Source organism: Eleginops maclovinus, chromosome 5, assembly GCF_036324505.1.
Source record: "Eleginops maclovinus isolate JMC-PN-2008 ecotype Puerto Natales chromosome 5, JC_Emac_rtc_rv5, whole genome shotgun sequence".
NCBI classification, from domain to species: domain Eukaryota; kingdom Metazoa; phylum Chordata; class Actinopteri; order Perciformes; family Eleginopidae; genus Eleginops; species Eleginops maclovinus.
In genome coordinates, this window is record NC_086353.1 from 15360250 (window position 1) to 15379985 (window position 19736).

The following is a 19736-nucleotide window of genomic DNA, read 5'->3' on the forward strand; positions in this document are numbered from 1 at the left end:
AAAATCCTGAACTCCTAGATAAAAAAAAGGAATCAAGTTAATCTAATAATTTAATGTAAAAAAAACATGTGCATCATCTTACTGATGCTACAATAATTCCTCCTAATGTTTTAATATTATGATTTTAATGGAAACCGCCAAGGGTTTGCAGTGGTTCTCTGTCGTAGGTCGGATATAAAAAACCTTTTATAATCCTCAGTCATCCAATTAGCTGGAAAACTGGGTCAGATAGACACTCAGAGGTGCAAACAGTGAAGGTGTTGTAAGTAGCTGTGTTTATGGAGCCTCAAACACTCGTTCTGCTTACATTTGATGTTGCTGAAAGATCCCTAAGGTCCTCCACAGCTTCGCGCTCCCAAAAAAACTGTGAGTAACTATCTATCCTAATAATGTTTATGATGCACACACAGTTAACCATACACTTATGATTTAAGAAAAGTAAACATATCTGGTATATTGTTTTCATTGAAGTTTATTTAGTAGATATTACAATGAATAAAAACAATTCAATGAAGTAGAACAATGGTGTTTAAAAACATTTTTCACAACACAAAAACTTATAAAGTTTTCAATCTCACTTATTGTTCATTTTTCAACCGCTGTAGTATTTACGGCAGGGGAAGTGACCACTGTAGTAGCAGGAGCAGCTGTAGTTGTAGTACCTGCAGCGGCGGCTTGCTGGTTGATAAGCTGAAGCAGTAGCTGAATCAACAGGTTGTTTATGGCCTGGTTGTTGTTGTTGTTGTTGTTGTTGTTCTGCAAGAAAATCAGAAAGATGAATTGTCAAATAGAAAGCAGAGGAGTATTTAGGGCATTGTGTATTATTTGACGATCAAGTGTGTTGAGTGTTGAATGTTGAACTGTAGAGGACAGAGAAAGCACTTACCTCGCTAGATTCAGAGGAGCTTGAGCGAGCAACTCGTCTGTGCCCCATGTTCATCTGTTGAGGAATTCACACATTTGATGCTGTATTTATTATGGTATTACAAACATAATCGTTTACTATCAGCAAACAATGTTATTGATATTGAGTATTAACATGTTACACTTACAGGATTAGCCAGAACCAGGCTCAGGAGGCATCCAAGCACAAGAGCTACCTTCAGCATGTTTACAGTGATGATCACTCTGTTAAAGGAAGAAGAAATAAATAACGGATGCAGCTTATGCAAAATATCAGCGAAATCTCCATCAACCTCGTACAAAAATACTGAAAGAGAAGATATAATTACCTTTAAGTCTTCACAATTTCAGCAGATTGTATTGCAGAGTCGAGGAGGTTGTTGAGTTTCTCTGAGTGTTGAGCTTTGCTTATATACTGGTACAGGAGCCGATGTCATCTCACAAGCAAACAGCGAGGTTGTGAAATTACAAACAAGTTCAGGAAATATTCAACCTCAAAATTGTAAGGTGTGGCTAATGATCAGAGATGGAAAACACCCCGGGATCACAGGCCGAAATCATTTCCTAAATTGTATCTGAAATATTATACTATAGTAAAATGGTTATCATAATATCAGTTGAATAAAGTCTGATTTTTTTGTTGTTACCACCGTTATGTAGGAACAATTCCTTCTCCTTATTCTCAACCCTTTACATTTAGCAACGGGAAAAAACAGACAGTCATAATATCTGGTCTTATGATTACAAATAAGGTGACTTAAAGGCTTAAGCAGGAAGCGGGCAACACCTATAAGCATTTGTTGATGCATCTGTTTGTTATAGGAAATTAAGTGCTGCTTTTCCCTCAACTGCCCAAAAAAGTGTGAACAGAAAACGAATTAAAAAATATCCAAATAGGTTTTCTGTATATATTAATTAATTTGGTACCAATGTGGTTTTGTTGTGTACTGTTGCAAGGAAATGGAATCAAAGTAATTAGGCAAACAATGTGTGAAGTAATTGCTGTTTTGCACATAATTAGGTAAGTGTGACTAAGATGTGTTGGTTTGAGAAATGTTTGGTATGTCTCAATATCTGATGTCTGATATAAGTATCATTGAATGAGGGTTCACACACAATCTTCTTACAGTAGACGCTTTACGGTAAGTGTTCTGCTACGTTGAATGTCTGTTTTAAGGGAGTAAAGTGGCAAGGTTAATTATCAAAGAAGTCCAATTTTAATTGTTTATTTCCTTTCAGAAGCCATGCAGCTCTTGTGTATTGTAGCTTTACTCTTGGCAGCAGTAGCTGCTCAGCCGCCTGCAGGTGGACGCAGGCCGGGTGCAGACTCTAAGGTAACAGAGTAAAAATATATAGAGACAGACAGGTCCAGAAGTGCTTTAACCGTCTGCAAGTATTAATGTTTTTAATGTATGTGTTTAGCGAGGTGACGATGAGCTATTGGTGACCCAAGCCCCTGAAGATGGAGACGGGTCAGGTGAAGTCTCTGGACGCCCATCATGGGTATGTGGTGTTTTAAAATGAATACTTATTATTTAATTGTAATACCATGTTGGTTGCAGATAATCAGATAAGTGATTCCAGTCGCTTTTTTTGTTCCAGTAAACTGAAGAAGTTGTCTGGTGATATCTTTTAGTTAATTTATTTTTCTTATTTCACCTGTAATCTTTTTAATTATACAAAAATACAATTAAAATGAAATAAAAAATAAATAAATGACTGTTTACAGTACTTTCAGATGTATGGAGCAATCAAAAGAGATATCAAAAATGAACTCTATAAAAACATTTGACCCTAATATGCTTACAGCGAATAAACTGTGTTTGAGATATACAATTATAAAAAAGAAGACATGATGTGGGCCAGTGGAATTCAATTATGACCAAAGGAGAGCTTGTTCAAAAATATAGAGCTCTCCAGGTAATGATTAGCCTATATTTTGATTAGTTTTGTGTAACTATGTGAACAAGAGTTGACATTAGATCTGACCCAGTTACACTAAATTATAGGCAAGTCCCTTTCAAAAGATTAAGAATACCTCACAAAATATAAACTTTGACATTTGGCTTAGACATTGTGGTTATCAAGACCTACTGAAACATGCCATACTTTACCTTTTCGTTTTAGTTTATTACATTGTTATAGTACATAGCATTGTATATCTCCTTGTCCCAGGCTCCTGGTTTCATGTTCGATGCACCTGGAGACACTCTTCCCAGGTTCGGCAGGCATAGGGGACACAGAGGACCTTCAAGAGGCAGCAGGCCCAACAGGAGGTACCCTGTTGAACTGGTAAGCTTACAAAGATAGTATAACTGTACCCAAATTGAAAAGAAATACAGAGTGTAATTATTTAGTCTCTACTTCATTAAAGTATTCTCATCAGGGACACTGGGTGGCCCTTATACGGTCCCATACTCCTTCTATTTACTGTTCATTTTATTTTGATAAAGAATCTAGTACATTTTAGGTCTGTTGCTTTAGTCTTTTATTCTGAACCAGTATTTGATGGCTGCCTTTGAAAGCACTTACTATTCAACTTTAACATTGGTATGGTCTTGAGTCATGATAAAAGATTTATCAAAATGATTTCTTTTTTGTTTTAGGTGTTTTCCCCTTCGTTCAAGGTAGGCTTTTTGTCATGTGATATAAATAGAGCTTTTGGCAAAAACTCAGATTTTCTTTCTTTGTAATTCCTTTTAAGGTTGACAACGTTACATTTCAGGTAAGATTATGACTTATATAATTAAAAATAATTTAAATGTTTTATACAGGTCACGTATGCTTGACACGACAGGCCAAATATTTTTTAACTAACCATGTGGCAATTTGTTCATAGAACACCACTGATGTGTCTCTGAAGGAGGTAAACAAAATCATTTAATTAACTAAAAATATGAAACCACTCTCTGTATGTTGTAAATTACACTATCTAGTAATAATTTAAAAAATGTTAATATTTCACTGACATTTTGTGTGAAAATCCGACAGGGGGAGAACATATTTCTGGCACCGAAGGTATTTTTCTGAAGAATCAATTTCAAAACATTTAGTTTTTCATGCTTAACTAATTACAAAAATCACAATTATGAATGTTTAATTATCAATACATTCTAATGACTCCACTCCATTCCTAGCATGGTGAAAGGGGATCTCGCCATCATCGGGTATAAACACTTATTTATCTCAGCAATGGTTGCCTTATCAAAGCTCAGACATAGAGGGAATGTGATTTTTACTTTTACTCTTTTAACAGGGAGGAAGACACGGGCCTCCAAAGATTACGGTACGCTGGCTGTTTGTCAAACTTTAATAATAGTTAAAAAAAACTAAAAATATGATTTTTTGTTCACTTTTGCTGCAAGTTTACACTTAAGAATTTTGCTTGATTTTTGCATTTTGGTTTATGTGTGTCTTCATCTTTTTTCAGCAATACGTGAAACTAATCTACAATGCCACAGAACCGGTAATCTCCCTGATGTTTAATGTATATACGTATCTCTCTGATATTTAATATATACATATTTCAATGATAATAATCATTTCTCTTTTTACATTCAAAGAACATGGTCTCTGTTGAGTTTGGGGTTTTGAAACCTGTAAGTACAGACAATAATTATATATGAATTGACTTGTATATATTATATAATCTTCAAACATGGTAATGCAAAACTCCAATTAATTCACCAGTTCAATCATCGAAAATCATTGTATTTTACATTGAAATGGGAAATACATTATTTTGAAATAAGCTAAATAAATAAAAATCTAACTTCTTTCCCATTTAAATAAATCTTTGCAAATGTTGATTGGAGATGTTTGTTTAATTTGAACTTCTTTTTTTTTCAAGATAACCCTTGGTGAATATGCTGGAGATGAAGATTTCTGACAACTTTGTAAGGTGAAGGAGTTAATTGGAGAGATAATAATTAAAATGAATCACCTGAACATAATCTGCCATATTGTGTTTACAATGTCATCCCCTCTGTCCTCGGGAAGAAAACAACATGTTCAATCAACCAGCTTTGAAGAAGATTGTGGTTTTCTATCCTGTAGTATATTCTGAAAAAATATTTGTGTTATTCAGGATTTACCCGTAAAATCATCATTTCTGTGTATTACAATAAATGTCTTAAACAAATTACTTTAGCAAAGTTCTTTATTCGACGTGTTTTGAAAGCGAGGAGCAAATTCCTGAAACAAGTAAGATGGTTTCTGTGTAGTATAAAAAGTATAAATTGCATTTGGGAGAAAGCACACCCCATTACATATTGCAGAAAAATAAGGGATGTGGCCGAACACACAGATGAATTTTGAATGATTGATATGTTGTTATTTCCCATCTAAGGCTCAAAAAGGAAGGGGAAGTTGGAGTTACCCTGGAGAAACAAAACAAAACAAAAACAATTCTGAATTCCTGGAAATGTTGACATTGATATATTGTTATAAATCAAGGATTTGTTTGTGTGCATACAAATGAAAGTGCAAAAGCTTCAAAGGCATCAATATTTAAAATTGTACCTCATCAATCCCTGGGCCCGAGGTGTCACCACGAGGATCAGGAGGAATTGTAGTCGACTCTTTCTTGGTCCCCATTGGCCATGTCTGATGCAGAAAATTACAAAAACACAGCAATTAGTGGAGACTGGTGCACATTGGTCTCCTTGGTTTATTAGTAATCAATAGGTTGTACTCACTTTTTCAGTTTGCACCTTAGGCTGAGAAGGCTGCTGAAAATGGGAAAATATGCAAAGTAAATACATATAATAAATATATTCCTACATATTTCATTCAAATGTTATAATAAGAAACAAAAATGACATGCTGAGACACCAAACCATAGACATTAACATCATTCACAATGAAGCATAATGAACCAGGTACTATCTGATGTTCAACCATCAGCTGTAAAAGTCAAAAAATAAATGAGGAAAAGACAAATTTGAGAAACTGCATCTTGCAGCAGTGCAAATGTGTTACAATTACTTATTCAACACTGTAATGGGACTGAGGTAACACGATTTCAGCAGCGTGTGGTCAAAAGGCAGACAGTCGATTTAGCTTCAGAGTCACCGCAGATGACTCGGCATCTGCAGCTATGTTGTTATCATTAAGTTTTACCTTAAGTGGTTTTTCTTACCCTTAATTAAAGGGGCAAAGGGGATGCTGCTAGACACAACCCCTATTAAGTATTATTTAGTAGTAGCTCTTCGTGTTGCTTTATTCAGTAAATATGTAGCAGATATAAGATAGAGACATCTAGGCTGCCCTCTACCAAGCAAATCTCTATTCAGTCAGGGAGGTTTATTTCATGCCATATTGTGTCTCACCTGCAGAGGGAGCTGTGGTCTCTGTGTGGTTCTCTCCAGCTTCTGCTGGCCGTTGTTGGGCTGCATCACAGCAGTGTTCCTCTGCTGGGGATAGCCATAAGAAGGCATAAAGTAAGGGAAGCCCTGTGGATAAAGGAATCACTGTGAATCTGCAGTGGGCATCACAATAAAGATGTTAAGGTTCAAATGTTTTCCTTTACCTGCTGTCTGGGAAACTGAGGAAATCCATAAGATGGGTATTGAAATTGTGGAAACATCTAAAGGAGATTTTAAAAAGTTAATAATTTCTCTATATGACTGTAAGGAGCAGCATGTGAAGCGATAACATTGAGTAATTAGGAAGTGTTCATGCTGTTTGGTTGCACCTGAAAAGGGTTTTGGGCCTGGTGAGGAACATCAGGAGCATTGGGATCCTGTGGAGGTCCAACCTGCTCTTGCTGGCCGTTGGGGAACAACATTGGCGTGATTTGGTTGCCCTGGTTTGGGAAAAAGAGCTGGGGCACCTGGGGGCCAAACGGATTGGCTAATTGAGGGTTGAAGTTCACCACCTGTGGAGTGAACAACACCTCAGGCTGCTGCTGCTGCAGCACATACTGGGGTAATATTGAAGAGCCCTGGAGAATAGGATATTTAATTCATATTACTTTTATTCACAAATTGAAACTCTATCATCTGACAATGTGTTGTAACTTAAGGTGGTAAATGTATAGCAAAACATTTTTCAGTACCTGTGTTTGTCCCAGAGTTGCAAGAGTTAGTCCATTCAGTCGTAAGATCTAAACAACGGGGTTATATTAAACTTGATCAAATGATTCCTGTATACCTATTTCAACTTTATTTAACAGACAGAAACAAAAAGCTATATTTACCTCATTGCTGTTGCTTGCAATAATTCCAATCTGCAACTGTAAAACACAAAAAATAACACTTTATCTCTGCCATTTCAGATGACATAACAAGTATTTACTTTAGCAAGAAATCTAACTCACTGGTAGAGAAAAGCTAGTCCTGAATAGGCAAATCAACACAAGAGCAGTCTGCAGCTTCATGATGTCCTAGAGTCCATAAGAAACATAAAACATGGTTTGATCAATACCTCCATATCCTTATATACATTTCTTAAGGACAAAAAAATAACTTTCACTAGAAACATGAGCGTTACAAAATCATCTTACCGTTTCTCTGGTTCTGTTTTTCTTGTTGTGTGACTGTCTCCTCACCCTGTCGATATTCCTTTTAAATTCTTCATGTGAGCTGATATAGTCAACTGCCCACCCCTCCAGACAATGTGTGGTCAGTGACAGACATTTCTCATGGCCTCAGACTCAGACATTTACAACACAGGACAGGTAAGTATGTTATTAAATGTAATTTGTGTCTCTAAGCACCATGACACGGTCTGTGTCAAGTTCTTAACAAATCTCTGAAGAATCTGAGTTTTGAATTGTATGTGCTTTCCACGAACATTATAGCATATAGATGAGCGTTTTGCTTTAACAGGCCAATGACTTTTGGTTTAAAGGGCTGTTTTAGTAAAGTACACTTCTTTAATGTTCTCTCGAGTAAAGTTTATGTACCTAGTTTACAAGTGTGGTTCTTCTGGATTTAATTACAGACATTGAAACCCAACATATTTTTTGGCTTGTCATGAGAAAAAAAGGCACATGAGCTGGGAGCTTATTGTCAGACATTTGTCACAAGTTGTTTATCATGCACCAACTGGTGTTGCCATCTAATTGGTTAATTATAGATAATAAGAATTGACTGAGTTAGAATTTATGTTGATGATACGCAGTAATGAATATATGAATACAAATAATCCAACAACAGTATCCAAGGGTGTATAACTTTTACATATCCATAGTTTACAAGGCACAGCAGCAATTGTCTTAAACAGTCATGATAAACAATTCAAAAGCTAGGGAATATATTTGAACTGTAATGCATTTTTAATGCTAACATGCATTTTTGATTAGTTAAATTGTTGTGCTTGGCTGTGTCTTATTTCAGGCTAAAATTAATTGTATACTTTAACTTAAACTTGACCCTGTTTGTAAATCTGTAGAGTGAACAATAACCCTTTTCGCAGCTGATATTTTGACTGTTTATAGCAGCAAAAGCACAGGTAGTACTAATAACATTAGCGATGGCTGCGTTCTATCCAAGCATCATGACAGTTTCAAATATTATTTACACCAGATTTTCCCATTTGTGTAAAAAATCTCTTCCATGAAAAAAAAACCTTTATGGGACAGATGTTTCATGTTGCACCACCATAGCTCACTCCAGCATTAGCTGTCTGGTGCGTAAGTCCTCACCATATTTTTATTAACCTCAAATGCACATGAAACCCTAAAAAGCCCCCTTTATTATTGGCTTTGTTAAAACAAATAAACATTTATTGTTTGTTTGTTTTTTTGCTTGTCAGCACAATAATTAAGCTACATTAAATTGTATTGTTCTTGAGAAAGTGTTGTTTCATGTATTTCAATACGTATTAACCTTTAGATGGCAGCAGAGATCCACTATAAGGTGCAATAATAAGTACAGATTTGGTGAGAATGTTTAATACATTGGAGAAAATCAGTGGATTCAACAACACAAACTTTTATTAAAGAATCGTTTATTTTATTTCACAGTTAACATGCCACACAATCATTAAGTTAGTCTAAAGTTTAAAAATAATTAATAACACAAACAGTTGTCAAATTGTCATTGGTCGAGAAAAAAATCATACAAGTCAAGATTCATCATCACTTTGATACTTCTTGCATATCTGATTATAGTGTATCAGTGTAATCTTAATAATCTTCATGACGAATTTGTTCCTCACAGGGAGTAGTTGTTGTAGTTTCAGTGGGAGCTGGAATCTAAGAAAATGAACAAAGAGTGAATGAATGAGAAATCAAAAATAACAGTGAAATGGAAAGACATGTACTGATATCAGAGAGTGTTGATGAGGTTATCCACATCTGCAACTTTTCTTGTAAACTGCATACTATTACCTGGGTATCCACAGTGGTCTTAAAGGTGTTGTCCTTTTTACTTATCTGACGCTGGAGAGTGAAAAAAACAACAGTTAGCCAGAGAAGCGTTCATCAGTATTAACAGTCATTGAAAATAAAGTTCATTTGGTTGCTACCCTGAGTCTTCTGAATGGATCAGGCTGAGGAGGAAGCTGCTGTTGCATGGCACCACCTGGGACCCCCTAAACAAAGGCAGCAAGATTTAGTTATTCAATTGGTTTCTTTTATGTCATCAAAGCATCATGTTGGCTGTAATAAATTGTGTTGTGATGAGATGAAAGGAAGATTGATTACCATCTGTGGCTGCTGAGGAGGATTCATTCGTGCCACTTGAGGCCCTCCCATGAAGGGAAACTGCCAGAAAGGAAAGACATAAATCAATGTTGTTGTTTTTTGTGGTACTATAAAGCCTGAAACAACAGTGTGTGCAACACTAACCCCATTGACTGCAGGGACTGCGTACACATTGGCAATAGGGGCTGGTGCAGCAAAAGCAGGAACTCCTGGAACAAACTACAAGAGAGGGAGAGATGCAATTGTTTATGTTAGGGTCTTTGTGTTTTAGTTTTGCTATTTAAATGGTGATTCAAATAAGATATTTTGTCAATATTGTTGTATAGTGACAAAAATCATATAATGCATTAGCTGGCTGTGAATTCCAACATTACCATCTTGTGGTGTAGTTAAGAGATCATATGAAACAAATACCTTTTACCAAATGTATTGTTGTACCATGCATGTACTGGACATGTTTTGGCATTATATATTATCTTTTTCAGCATGCCAATGTATTTATATTTATTTAAAGGATTATTTATATTTGTTTAAAGGATTGTTTTTACACCAAGTTCTGATCTTTTATAGCCAGCTACTAACACCCAGATGAATGCAAGGATATAATACAGTTATTTTAATAATAGTAAAACTAATATGATCAATGACAACCTGAAAGACTCACCTGGGCGAACTGCGGCTGCCCGATGAAACCTGCCCCTCCACCAGCTAACATGGCAGGGTTCAGGCCTCCAGCCAGTATCCCAGGGTTCATCACTCCATTTGCTATTCCTCTGTTCAGACCTGCCATCATCCCAGGGTTCATACCTGCCATCATCCCAGGGTTCATACCTGCCATCATCCCTGGGTTCATACCTGCCATCATCCCTGGGTTCATACCTGCCATCATCCCTGGGTTCATACCTGCCATCATCCCAGGGTTCATACCAAGCATAGCTGCCAACATCCTCTGTGTCTGTGTGAGGGGGAGAAATCAATTCTTAATAAACATAATTTGACAATGGCAATATTGACACATCAATTATAAGAAGTGTTTCTTACCTTGCCTGCATTGACCTGCAATAAGTAAAGAGAGAACAGACAATTACATACACTGCTTTGTATGTAAGATTGATACATAGACAAATTAATGTATGGATTATACTCACATAGCAGATGGTTGCTAAAAATGTTGTAAGGAGAAGAAGCTTCATTTTACAGTCTGAAACCTATAAAAAAAAAAGCAGAATATTTACATTATATCATTACATCAACTCATTAAAAACTAATATTTTTGGGAAACATTAGTATTTTTATGTGGGATTGCACCCACACATTGTTATAAAATCTCAAGTGTGCAATCCATACCTTTATTTATTTTCCTCTGAAGTGTTATGTGCCAAGGAGGACTATAGTTGCTCTCTGAATTTAGAGCACCTTTTATCAGTCCCAGAGATTATTATGAGCCAATTAGAAAGGAGAGCACTGATTTGTTCATAAACTATATTTGTCACCTATGTGTCATATACCTTCTGATATGACATCTGCTTTTTCTACAGAGCATGATTTAAAGAATTGTTACAGCAAGGTACTTATTTTCAACTCACTTCACCCTGTTCAATCATTTTACATTGTTCTCGACACAGCTGAGTGACCGCAAACAATAACACAGAGATTCATTGTCTAAGAGATGGTTTGTGGGGGTTTCTGAAAGCCACTGACCAAAATCCACTATGAACCATCTAAATGTTGCGGGTTGTGGTCACAGGAGGCAAACAACTGACATCATCTTTAAGGGATTTTCTTGAGAAATTAGAAAAAACGTCATTGTATGCCTGAATGTAATTAAGAAATATACCCTGTGAGGAGCATGCTATTTATGAGAGGATTATTGGGACATCAGGAAAACAGCTATAAGAATAAAAACTTCTGTTCTTTAATTTCACTAATAATATATATATATATATATATATATATATTTTAAAGAATACTAGTACTGTCTCAAGAAAAGTCCTAATGCAATTTGTGTTATAATTGCCTTAAGCTGATTTAACTCACACAGGCATTAAAATAACAACTCATACTGCACAACAACTCAGCAGTGATGACACTGTCAGACAGCGTTCATTTCTAAACCCTTCATTCTTGCCCAGATAAGTTGCAGATATTGTTCATGTTTCATCAGCATCAAATTCTCAAGATGTTTAGGGACATTAAATGTATCCCCAGTGTGGTTGGCTGGATATGTTGTCACATACTGAGGCTGTCTGGGAAAGGTTTTTTTTGCTTTTGCTGCTGTCTGGGCAGCCCGCAGCCGGCCAGGTAAACACCCTCTGAGGAAGTCTGGTCTGGAGCTTTGTTCTAATTACACACTGTCATGCAGTTCAAATCAAGTAACAGTTTTTCATGTTTGTAGTTTAATGTTGCACTTCCCAATGTAATTATGTAAATATGCAGGATTTATCTATTTAATAAGGATTCTTATTTTTTCATATGTCACAGAGAGGATTCATTAAACAGGAGTCTGTTCTGCAAAGATGCGAATAATGGCCCTAGCATATATATCCTTTTTAGAGACCTTAATCACTATGTACCAAGAAGCTACAAACAGGGTACTGTAAATAGAAATGTGTGCATATTTGTACCAGTCTCATACACAAAAATAATAGCATCAGATGAATCACACCCATGACGCTGGTTGATGTTGTTTAGTGTTTTTGCTTTAACAGACATATTTTTGGCTGCAGGTTGATGTGAAAACAAACAAGTATTTCATTGATGTTGGAACTAAGACTCAACAAAGATTCAGCAATTGACTTCCATAATTTATTGATCATTAGTTATGATGATAATGATTTATAACATTCAAGCATGAGCAGGATTAGGGGATTGAATCATGACATATTGTTGACAGTTGTCTCATTTTGTTTGCTTCTCCTCGAAATCTGTCCCAGAGCATTCTTCATCCTCATCGGCTGCCACCACCTTCATCACGGGAAACTGCGTCCTCCTGAGGCGAGCTGCAAGTGAACGCTGAAACCTCACTCCACCAGCCGCCCTCCCACCAGCGACTCCCGGCTGTGGCTGGTTGTTTAGACCGGCTACTGAGATCAGCTGCACCTGGCCAGGAGTCAACAGGGAGCCCTGTGGGTTTCCTCCAACATTTCCCTGCGGCAGCACGGCATACAGTGTGACCGGCCCAGCCCCGACACCCTGAGTCATCTGCCCCTGTGGATTCACATTGACAGCGCTTCCCTGCCCCACAAGAAATGCCCCACCTTGTGGGAGAGCTCCGATGGGAATCAGCTGCTGCAGAGGAGGCTGACCTACTTGGTTTCCAACTGGCTGGATAAAAAAGGAGCCGCCAAGTTGGACTAAGTGTCCCACAAGGGGCTGACCGTTTAGTGGGATCCCATTTTGACCCCCAACGTTGGCATTGTTACCAGCTGCTGCTCTATTATTATTCACTCCCCCATTGGCAAGTGCTTCAGCACTCCCTGAAGACACACCACCCTCCACCACAAGAGCAAAGGTGTATAAGAGAATCCACAGTGTGCAGAACATGTTTATTCTCAGTCACAGCAGACAGGCGACAGGTGCAGAGTTGCTTCTTGCTGTGCTTATATAGAGAGTGCCAGATTCAGTGATCACTAACAAAGGTCCAATCAGAGTCCAGCTCTTTATCTCAAAACAACAAGTCACTGTAATCATCATGACCATGCTGCAGGCTATTTTTTGCTTTGTTATCTTACAGAAGGCCGTTATTAAGGATTATGTGGCAAAACTTAACCAGTTATCAGTGACTTGCATTTCTAAAAACTATTGTTGCCAAGGTCATATTCTCATGTCATGGTGGTATAGGGGATATTGAAAGTGAAAAAACATCATATTAAAGCATAAACTGATACATCCCAACCAATATAATGCTATAACTTTATTACAAGAGTGTAAAGAAAGTCATCATTAACAACGGGTGCACTGAACTATACTTCGACATGAGAATGTGCAAGTGCTCAGCTGTCAATAAAGCTTTAATTAGATCTACAATGAAACGTCAATGCAAATACAAACATTTATAGAAGTGTTCTACTAAGATAAGAAACACAAGATCTTTTTTTTTTACATTTTGTAACACAAGTGTATTTAATCTTGATTTAAAGAGTTATTTACTAAATCCCTCTTACATACAAACCCCAGTTCTTCTGAAGTTTAGTACTATATGTACAACAACTTTTCTTATAATGAGCTGATGTAAACTTTTCCCCAATTTGGAATGCATTAGAACCTTTGTGGATAAAACCAGCTAAACGACACAATTTCTTATATTATAATATAATGATTCTAGCTGCTTAGTCTAAATTACAACACAAATATGCAAAGGTCCAAGCTTAGCCTGAAACATGACAACAGCAATGACCACCAACACTTAAATAGGAAATAAGAAGGAGTTTCTACAATCTGTATCTGTCAGATTTCCTAATGTTACAGAGGTTTATGGATGCTTTAGTCTGTTGGAGCACCTAAACCGGATTGTATTGAAGGTGAGGTACAAACTGGAGCTCAGAACAGTAGGTTGACATCCATATCATCTGTGAAGTGAAAAAAAATGTATGTTTTAAAAAAAGTATTTGCAAACATCAACAGTATTTGCCATATACTTCAAGACATGAAAACATAAACTGTCCCGTAATACAGTATTATGTTGGTAATGGCACTAATTTCCTGTAACTATCATTAAATTCATCCTTCAGATGTCTTATGTGAATAGGTACAAACTCTCAGTCTCACTCTCAGGTAGTGTCATATGGATCCAAAGAATAATCAATGATTAGAAAAGTGTACCATAATAGCTTAGTGACTTTGTGTTGCTCTCACCATTTTTAATACCGAAACAGGAAGTCCACTCTTTAAAGGACACCTGCTTGTCCTTGTCAGCGTCGCACTCTTGAAAGAAGCGGGAGTGCAGTGCTCCATCGGCACCAGAGGGACTCGAAGTGGGGCCAGCTCAGAGTGGGACAAGATTCTGCACAGGATGGAAAAAATACCCATTTTGATCCTTTTGAGTGTCTAATTAATGTAGAGTACAGTTTTCTTAATCTTTAGATTCATTAGTGGGTTTTACGATATAACCACCCTAGTTCTGGCTAGGGTATTGTTATATATTCGATGTAAGTCAGTCCTGATGTAGATACTTGGTATTTTTGGCATGAAAATGACGAGATGAATCAACAACATAAACAAAAACATTGGCTTGGACTGCAGTGTAGTATACAATTTCAAACACATAGTCTACAAGTGAAACCATTCAGTCATAACTCTATGATCATTTAAAACGTAATTAAATAACCAAAGTTCACGGTAAGCACAGAGTGATAAAATGTACCTGTCCGAAGGGTGTTGGTCCAGTTGTGCAAACTGCCAGTGCACTGGGTAGATGTACATGTTGTAGTTCTTCTCAAAGTCCTGTGCAAGCAGCTCAACAGAGTGATCACCAGCATAAAGACGTCTCTCACTCTCAAAGATTTTCTTCACCTACAGAATAAAGAACATTATGCATCTTCTTTTCTTTTCACAAACATGCATATACATTCCTGGCCAATTTTTAATCAAGATTAAAATAGATAGTTGCTTAATAAGCCTGAGAGTCCCACATATTGTCTTACTCTAAAACGTTGTTTAGGCGTGAGGAAGCCAGGAGACATGGAGTCATGTTCATAAAGTTGCAGGAGCACATTTTTCAGCCAATCCCTCATTCGTAATGGGAACTGGACCAGCTCAGTATCCACACATTGAGGTATAACTGAGAGATTAACAGAAGGAAAGATCAGAATCAACCATGCGCAATAGTTAAACCAAAACACTGTTTTTATACCCAAGACTCTGTGGATAACGCTTACGTTTGCATGGCCCAGTGTAGTCCAGGTGTAGTCTGTGTCCTCTCTTAGTGCCCTCCAGGTTGCATTTGGTGGCAAAGAGTTCACATGATGTATCATATGTTTTGTTGTTTGTGCCACAAACCTACAGAAGTTGAACAACAAGCAAAAATAAAATAAAATCCAGCAGCTGTTGAAAACAAATCCAGTTCAGCTTTAAACAGATCATCTGTACTTACATGATCAAACTCATTTACACTGGTAGGACAATCTGCCACCTCTTGACACACACAGCCTGGCTTTTTGTCCGCATCGAGTTTACATGTCTTTCCACGTTTGCAGGGGAAGTTGTCACATGGATCTACAAGGGAAATAAAGCACTGCAATGACCTTTGACCTATGATCTGTCTGAATGTTAAAGCCAATGTTATCAAGAATAAGGTTCTTGATTTTTTTTCCAGTGAGTGTTGTGGAAACCAATGATCTATAATCACTACACGCCATCCCCTACATTCCACAGACATTTGAGTTTGCACAGCGATCAAATCAACTTGATCTCCATTATTCTTTTCCTAATCCCCCAGAGCTGTGTTTTGGTAGTGACCGTGAAGCAGAGTGACACTATTCATGCGGAAGTTTAAGCTAAATGATCCAGTCAGCAGATTCCCATGTGAGTTTGTTGGGATAATGCATTAGTCAGAAGGGGGATTGTTGAATTAACTAACCGGCAGGGGCTTCTGTGCGATGTATGCCTCCACCAGGAGAGGGCCTGGATCCTGGGTAGAGATCCACTGTGGCTCTTATCTGCACTGGATTCATTCCTACTAAAGGACCCTGGAAAAGAATAATGATCATTTTTGAGATGTTGAGATTTTAAAACCAATATGTATGAACCAAAATCAGAAGTCACATTATCCTTAATGAAAACCTGCAATAACATGTTTTGTCCACATGGGGGCATAAACAACACGTAGATACTACTCTGACATGTTTCTGAATCGGGCTAAATTTCAAAAGTTTCATAGTCCATCTTTCTGAGAAAAAGTTACAGTTGTATTAGAATTGAATTTAGTCTCTTGTTTGCTTGATGACTGTATTTCCGTTTTAATGTATTTTTCTGGTCAAACTAGTGTTTATATCTCAAAGGGTAGGTTGGTTCAATAAAGGTGAAATAAAAGAAAAACTATAACCTTTACTTAATGTGATTTGCTTGTTACAAACAATACTCCTTTCTCACAGCATGCAAGATAACAGGAATCTCAAATCAAGCTAAAAGGAATTCAGCCATCATTAATATCATTCTTCTGACCACTTTCACAAGTATAGTTATGTGACCCATTAAAACATTTGGAATATAAATAAATAAACTTTGCAGATTATGCATTACCCATTTTCCTGCCCTTCTCCTCTTGGCCTTTTGAACTGTATTGTCAATGCTGCTGGTTTCAGATGGCTGAGGATCATGTTGGCTCTGTTCCTGTCCTGACGGTGTTTCCTCACTCTGTGGAGAGTGCTTCCTCGCACGCTTGTTCTTCTTCTGCTTCCTTGTCTTTCCCTTGGTGTGGCTTCCACTGTCATTCTTGCTTTTCTCCTCTTCCTTTCCTGCCTGTTGGGACTCTGTATTGCTCTTTAGTTCTTCAGGGTCCACTGCCTGAGTGTTTTCGACATCTTCTTCACCTGCAATGGTTGGCAGTTTTTTGTCACTGGTTTCCTTCTCTTTACTGTCTTCTTTTGAAGGAGGCTGGCTGTCAGGAGTGTGGGGTTTTGTTTTAGCAGATAGAATCTGTAGAGGTTGTGAGATGCCACTATCAGCAGCGTAGTCAAGATCAACAGGTATTTCTGAATCTGTGCTACCATCTGTTTCCTCCAGCAACACCTTTCTGTCTGCTACTATTTCAACAGACGTTTCCACCTCTTTCTCTTCTTTCTCCAGCATTTCTGCATCTCCAACATTGTCTTTAATCTGTTCTTCCATCTGTAGTTTGTCATCCTCCTCCTCCTCCTCCTCCTCCTCCTCCTCAATGGTGTCCACAGTCTCATCAGACTCCTCCTTGCGTTTGTTCATCTCAGCCTCAACTTCCTCTAGCACTGTCTCTTCTGCTTCCTGCTCTTCTTCTGCTTCTTTCTTCAGGAGGTCTACCAACTCCTCTTCACTAAGCAGGACTGCAGTAGGTTTATCACTCTTTTCAGTCACCTCAAACTCTTCCTCCTGCTTGTTAGCATTAGCATTAGCATTGTCTTGGGAGCTCAGTTCCTCATCTTCTTGCTCTTGGCTGCTGGCCTCAAATGTGATTACAGTTGGTAAGATCTGTGAGTCGTTGGCCTCCTCTACGATGATGTCCTTATTTTTGAGGAAAGAAAATATTAACTTAACAACACAGAATCATTTTATGTTCGAATATATTTTAGAGAAATTATTTAAGAGGCCTGCAGCTACCTTTTCTTTGTTTTTATGGGAAGTCTTATGCAATCCATGATGTTTTCCATGAGGTTTACTTTGAACCTATTATGTAATGGGGATAATTGATCAGTTAATGTAAAAACTGCAACCAACAACACGCTACCTCACGTCTTTTCAGTACCAAATTAAGAGAAACATTACTCACAGACAGGGCAAATGTTGCTGACAGTAAGCAGAGGAATACTAAGCAGGCCCTCATACCTGAAACAATGAAAATAATAGTTTAAACATTTGACAGAAATTGAATTTAATAACATATGCTCATTAACACTAGTGTGAATTACTGCTGAGGTGAAACATCAATACTGCTTCAACAGAACACAATATCAACAACCAATACAATATAATCTGACTTCTAACTGGTCAAAACAAAGACAAGAACTTGGCAAATTTCTCAAAGTCAAAAGGAATGAATGAATGTGTGTCCTGCCAACACTTTCATGACCAGCAGAGTTGCGGGATTGGCCTCCACTGTTGTCAAGGTTACAGGCCTCTGAGATGTGCCTCTCTCTCAAAAGTCACATTCAGAGCTAAAGTAAACATCAGAAACTACCAGACTGGAAAAAAGTTGACTTAGTCCACAACGTTTTTGTCTCTCTGGACGGAAACAAAACAGACACTATGGGCCTTTCCAGGAGAACAATGGATCTCTGGTTTGGCCCACTAAACCCCAAAAAGGTGCAGCCAGGGGGGGGGGGGGCGGCGGGGTATGAAAATTCACCCAAAGTGGTATATCAAAAAATGTTAGTTCATTTTAACAATAATAAAGTAATGTTAAAAAAGAAACAAATCAACATTCATCTCATATTGTAAATCATATTCTTAAATGCATCTTTAACATTATTATTTTTTAAATATTTGATCATTTAAGGATTTGTATTTATGAATACAAAAGTTAAGGGTATACACAACCATAAGAATGCTTAATTTTGAGTTCCTTTATTATGTTCCTTTATTATGTATAGCTACTTAGTATACATCTAGTCAGTATCTCTTTGCACAAAATAAAGTAGGGCTTACCATTACATAAAGTTAAGTTAAACATAAAGCAAAGGCTATCATAAAACATCTTCAGTATAACCAGCTTAGGCTTAGTGAAAAACAAAACACGTTTGTAAAAGTGAGTCAACAGCATATAGTCACACATATCTAGAGTTGCTCATGAATTAATATGTGTGCAAATCAATTGAATATTTTTGTTATTTGGATTTTACCTGAGGCTGGCGGTAACAAGAGAAATGAGAATCCTCGTCTGTGTTGAACCTGTGAAGGTGTCCTTTTGTATTTGAGACAGCGCTCACACTGTCTACATAAACTGGCAAGCTGCACACACACACACACACACACACACACACACACACACACACACACACACACACACACACACACACACACACACACACACACACACACACACACACACACACACACACACACACACACATGCACATCGTTTTTTGGGTTCAGGGTGCCAACACTTTGGGAGGTTCTTTGGGCTACAGAGATTCAGAAAGAGGGAGAGAAAAGGATCATTTCAATTTTATTTAAACTAATTTATTCTTTAATTATTTCTTGACTATGTTTTATTGAAATGTTTACAAAAAATACAAGTGTGTTGTTGAGTATAAGCTCATCATATGTAGACACATTGTTAAATCACACTTAATATTGAAATAGATAAATAAGTAACGTGATATCTTGCTTTAGTGCTGTTTACCTTATCAGTCATGTCTGCAATCTCAAGTTGGATTGAATTTGTGTTAAATTAATATTTGAACAAGTTGTTTTGTTAGCTTGTTTATGAGAGAATTAAACCAACCCAACATCTGATATTGTTAAATGAAACACGTTTTAGGACAGAAATCATTTT

The 19736-nt window shown here is 37.3% G+C and overlaps 4 protein-coding genes across 4 annotated transcripts; all 4 read right to left on the reverse strand.

The window, feature by feature from the left end:
• Positions 1-454: 454 nt before the first annotated feature.
• LOC134865315 (protein TAPT1 homolog) lies at positions 455-1372 on the reverse strand. Its single transcript, XM_063884826.1, has 4 exons — positions 1233-1372; positions 1053-1128; positions 887-940; positions 455-756 (listed from the first exon to the last, which is right to left on the reverse strand). Exons 2-4 carry the CDS (start codon positions 1107-1109, stop codon positions 586-588), a joined length of 282 nt encoding a protein of 93 aa, XP_063740896.1. The 5' UTR covers positions 1110-1128; positions 1233-1372; the 3' UTR covers positions 455-585.
• Positions 1373-5044: 3672 nt separating this feature from the next.
• Positions 5045-7449, reverse strand: odam (odontogenic, ameloblast associated). Its single transcript, XM_063884828.1, has 10 exons — positions 7409-7449; positions 7223-7288; positions 7103-7138; positions 6962-7009; positions 6599-6847; positions 6434-6490; positions 6234-6356; positions 5601-5633; positions 5425-5508; positions 5045-5282 (listed from the first exon to the last, which is right to left on the reverse strand). The coding sequence occupies exons 2-10, from the start codon at positions 7280-7282 to the stop codon at positions 5247-5249; spliced, it is 726 nt and encodes a 241-aa protein (XP_063740898.1). The 5' UTR covers positions 7283-7288; positions 7409-7449; the 3' UTR covers positions 5045-5246.
• Positions 7450-8858: 1409 nt separating this feature from the next.
• On the reverse strand, positions 8859-10934 carry scpp9 (secretory calcium-binding phosphoprotein 9). Its single transcript, XM_063884439.1, has 9 exons — positions 10901-10934; positions 10702-10761; positions 10595-10609; positions 10218-10508; positions 9698-9772; positions 9554-9613; positions 9376-9441; positions 9239-9289; positions 8859-9103 (listed from the first exon to the last, which is right to left on the reverse strand). Exons 2-9 carry the CDS (start codon positions 10744-10746, stop codon positions 9035-9037), a joined length of 672 nt encoding a protein of 223 aa, XP_063740509.1. The 5' UTR covers positions 10747-10761; positions 10901-10934; the 3' UTR covers positions 8859-9034.
• Positions 10935-12344: 1410 nt separating this feature from the next.
• Positions 12345-19218, reverse strand: sparcl1 (SPARC-like 1). The gene is given in 12 exon segments (XM_063882809.1): positions 12345-14121; positions 14408-14494; positions 14497-14555; positions 14916-15064; positions 15196-15332; positions 15430-15550; positions 15645-15766; positions 16131-16239; positions 16793-17746; positions 17843-17908; positions 18012-18067; positions 19081-19218. Coding segments are annotated over 11 exon segments (1887 nt in total). The 5' UTR covers positions 18066-18067; positions 19081-19218; the 3' UTR covers positions 12345-14092.
• Positions 19219-19736: the final 518 nt, after the last annotated feature.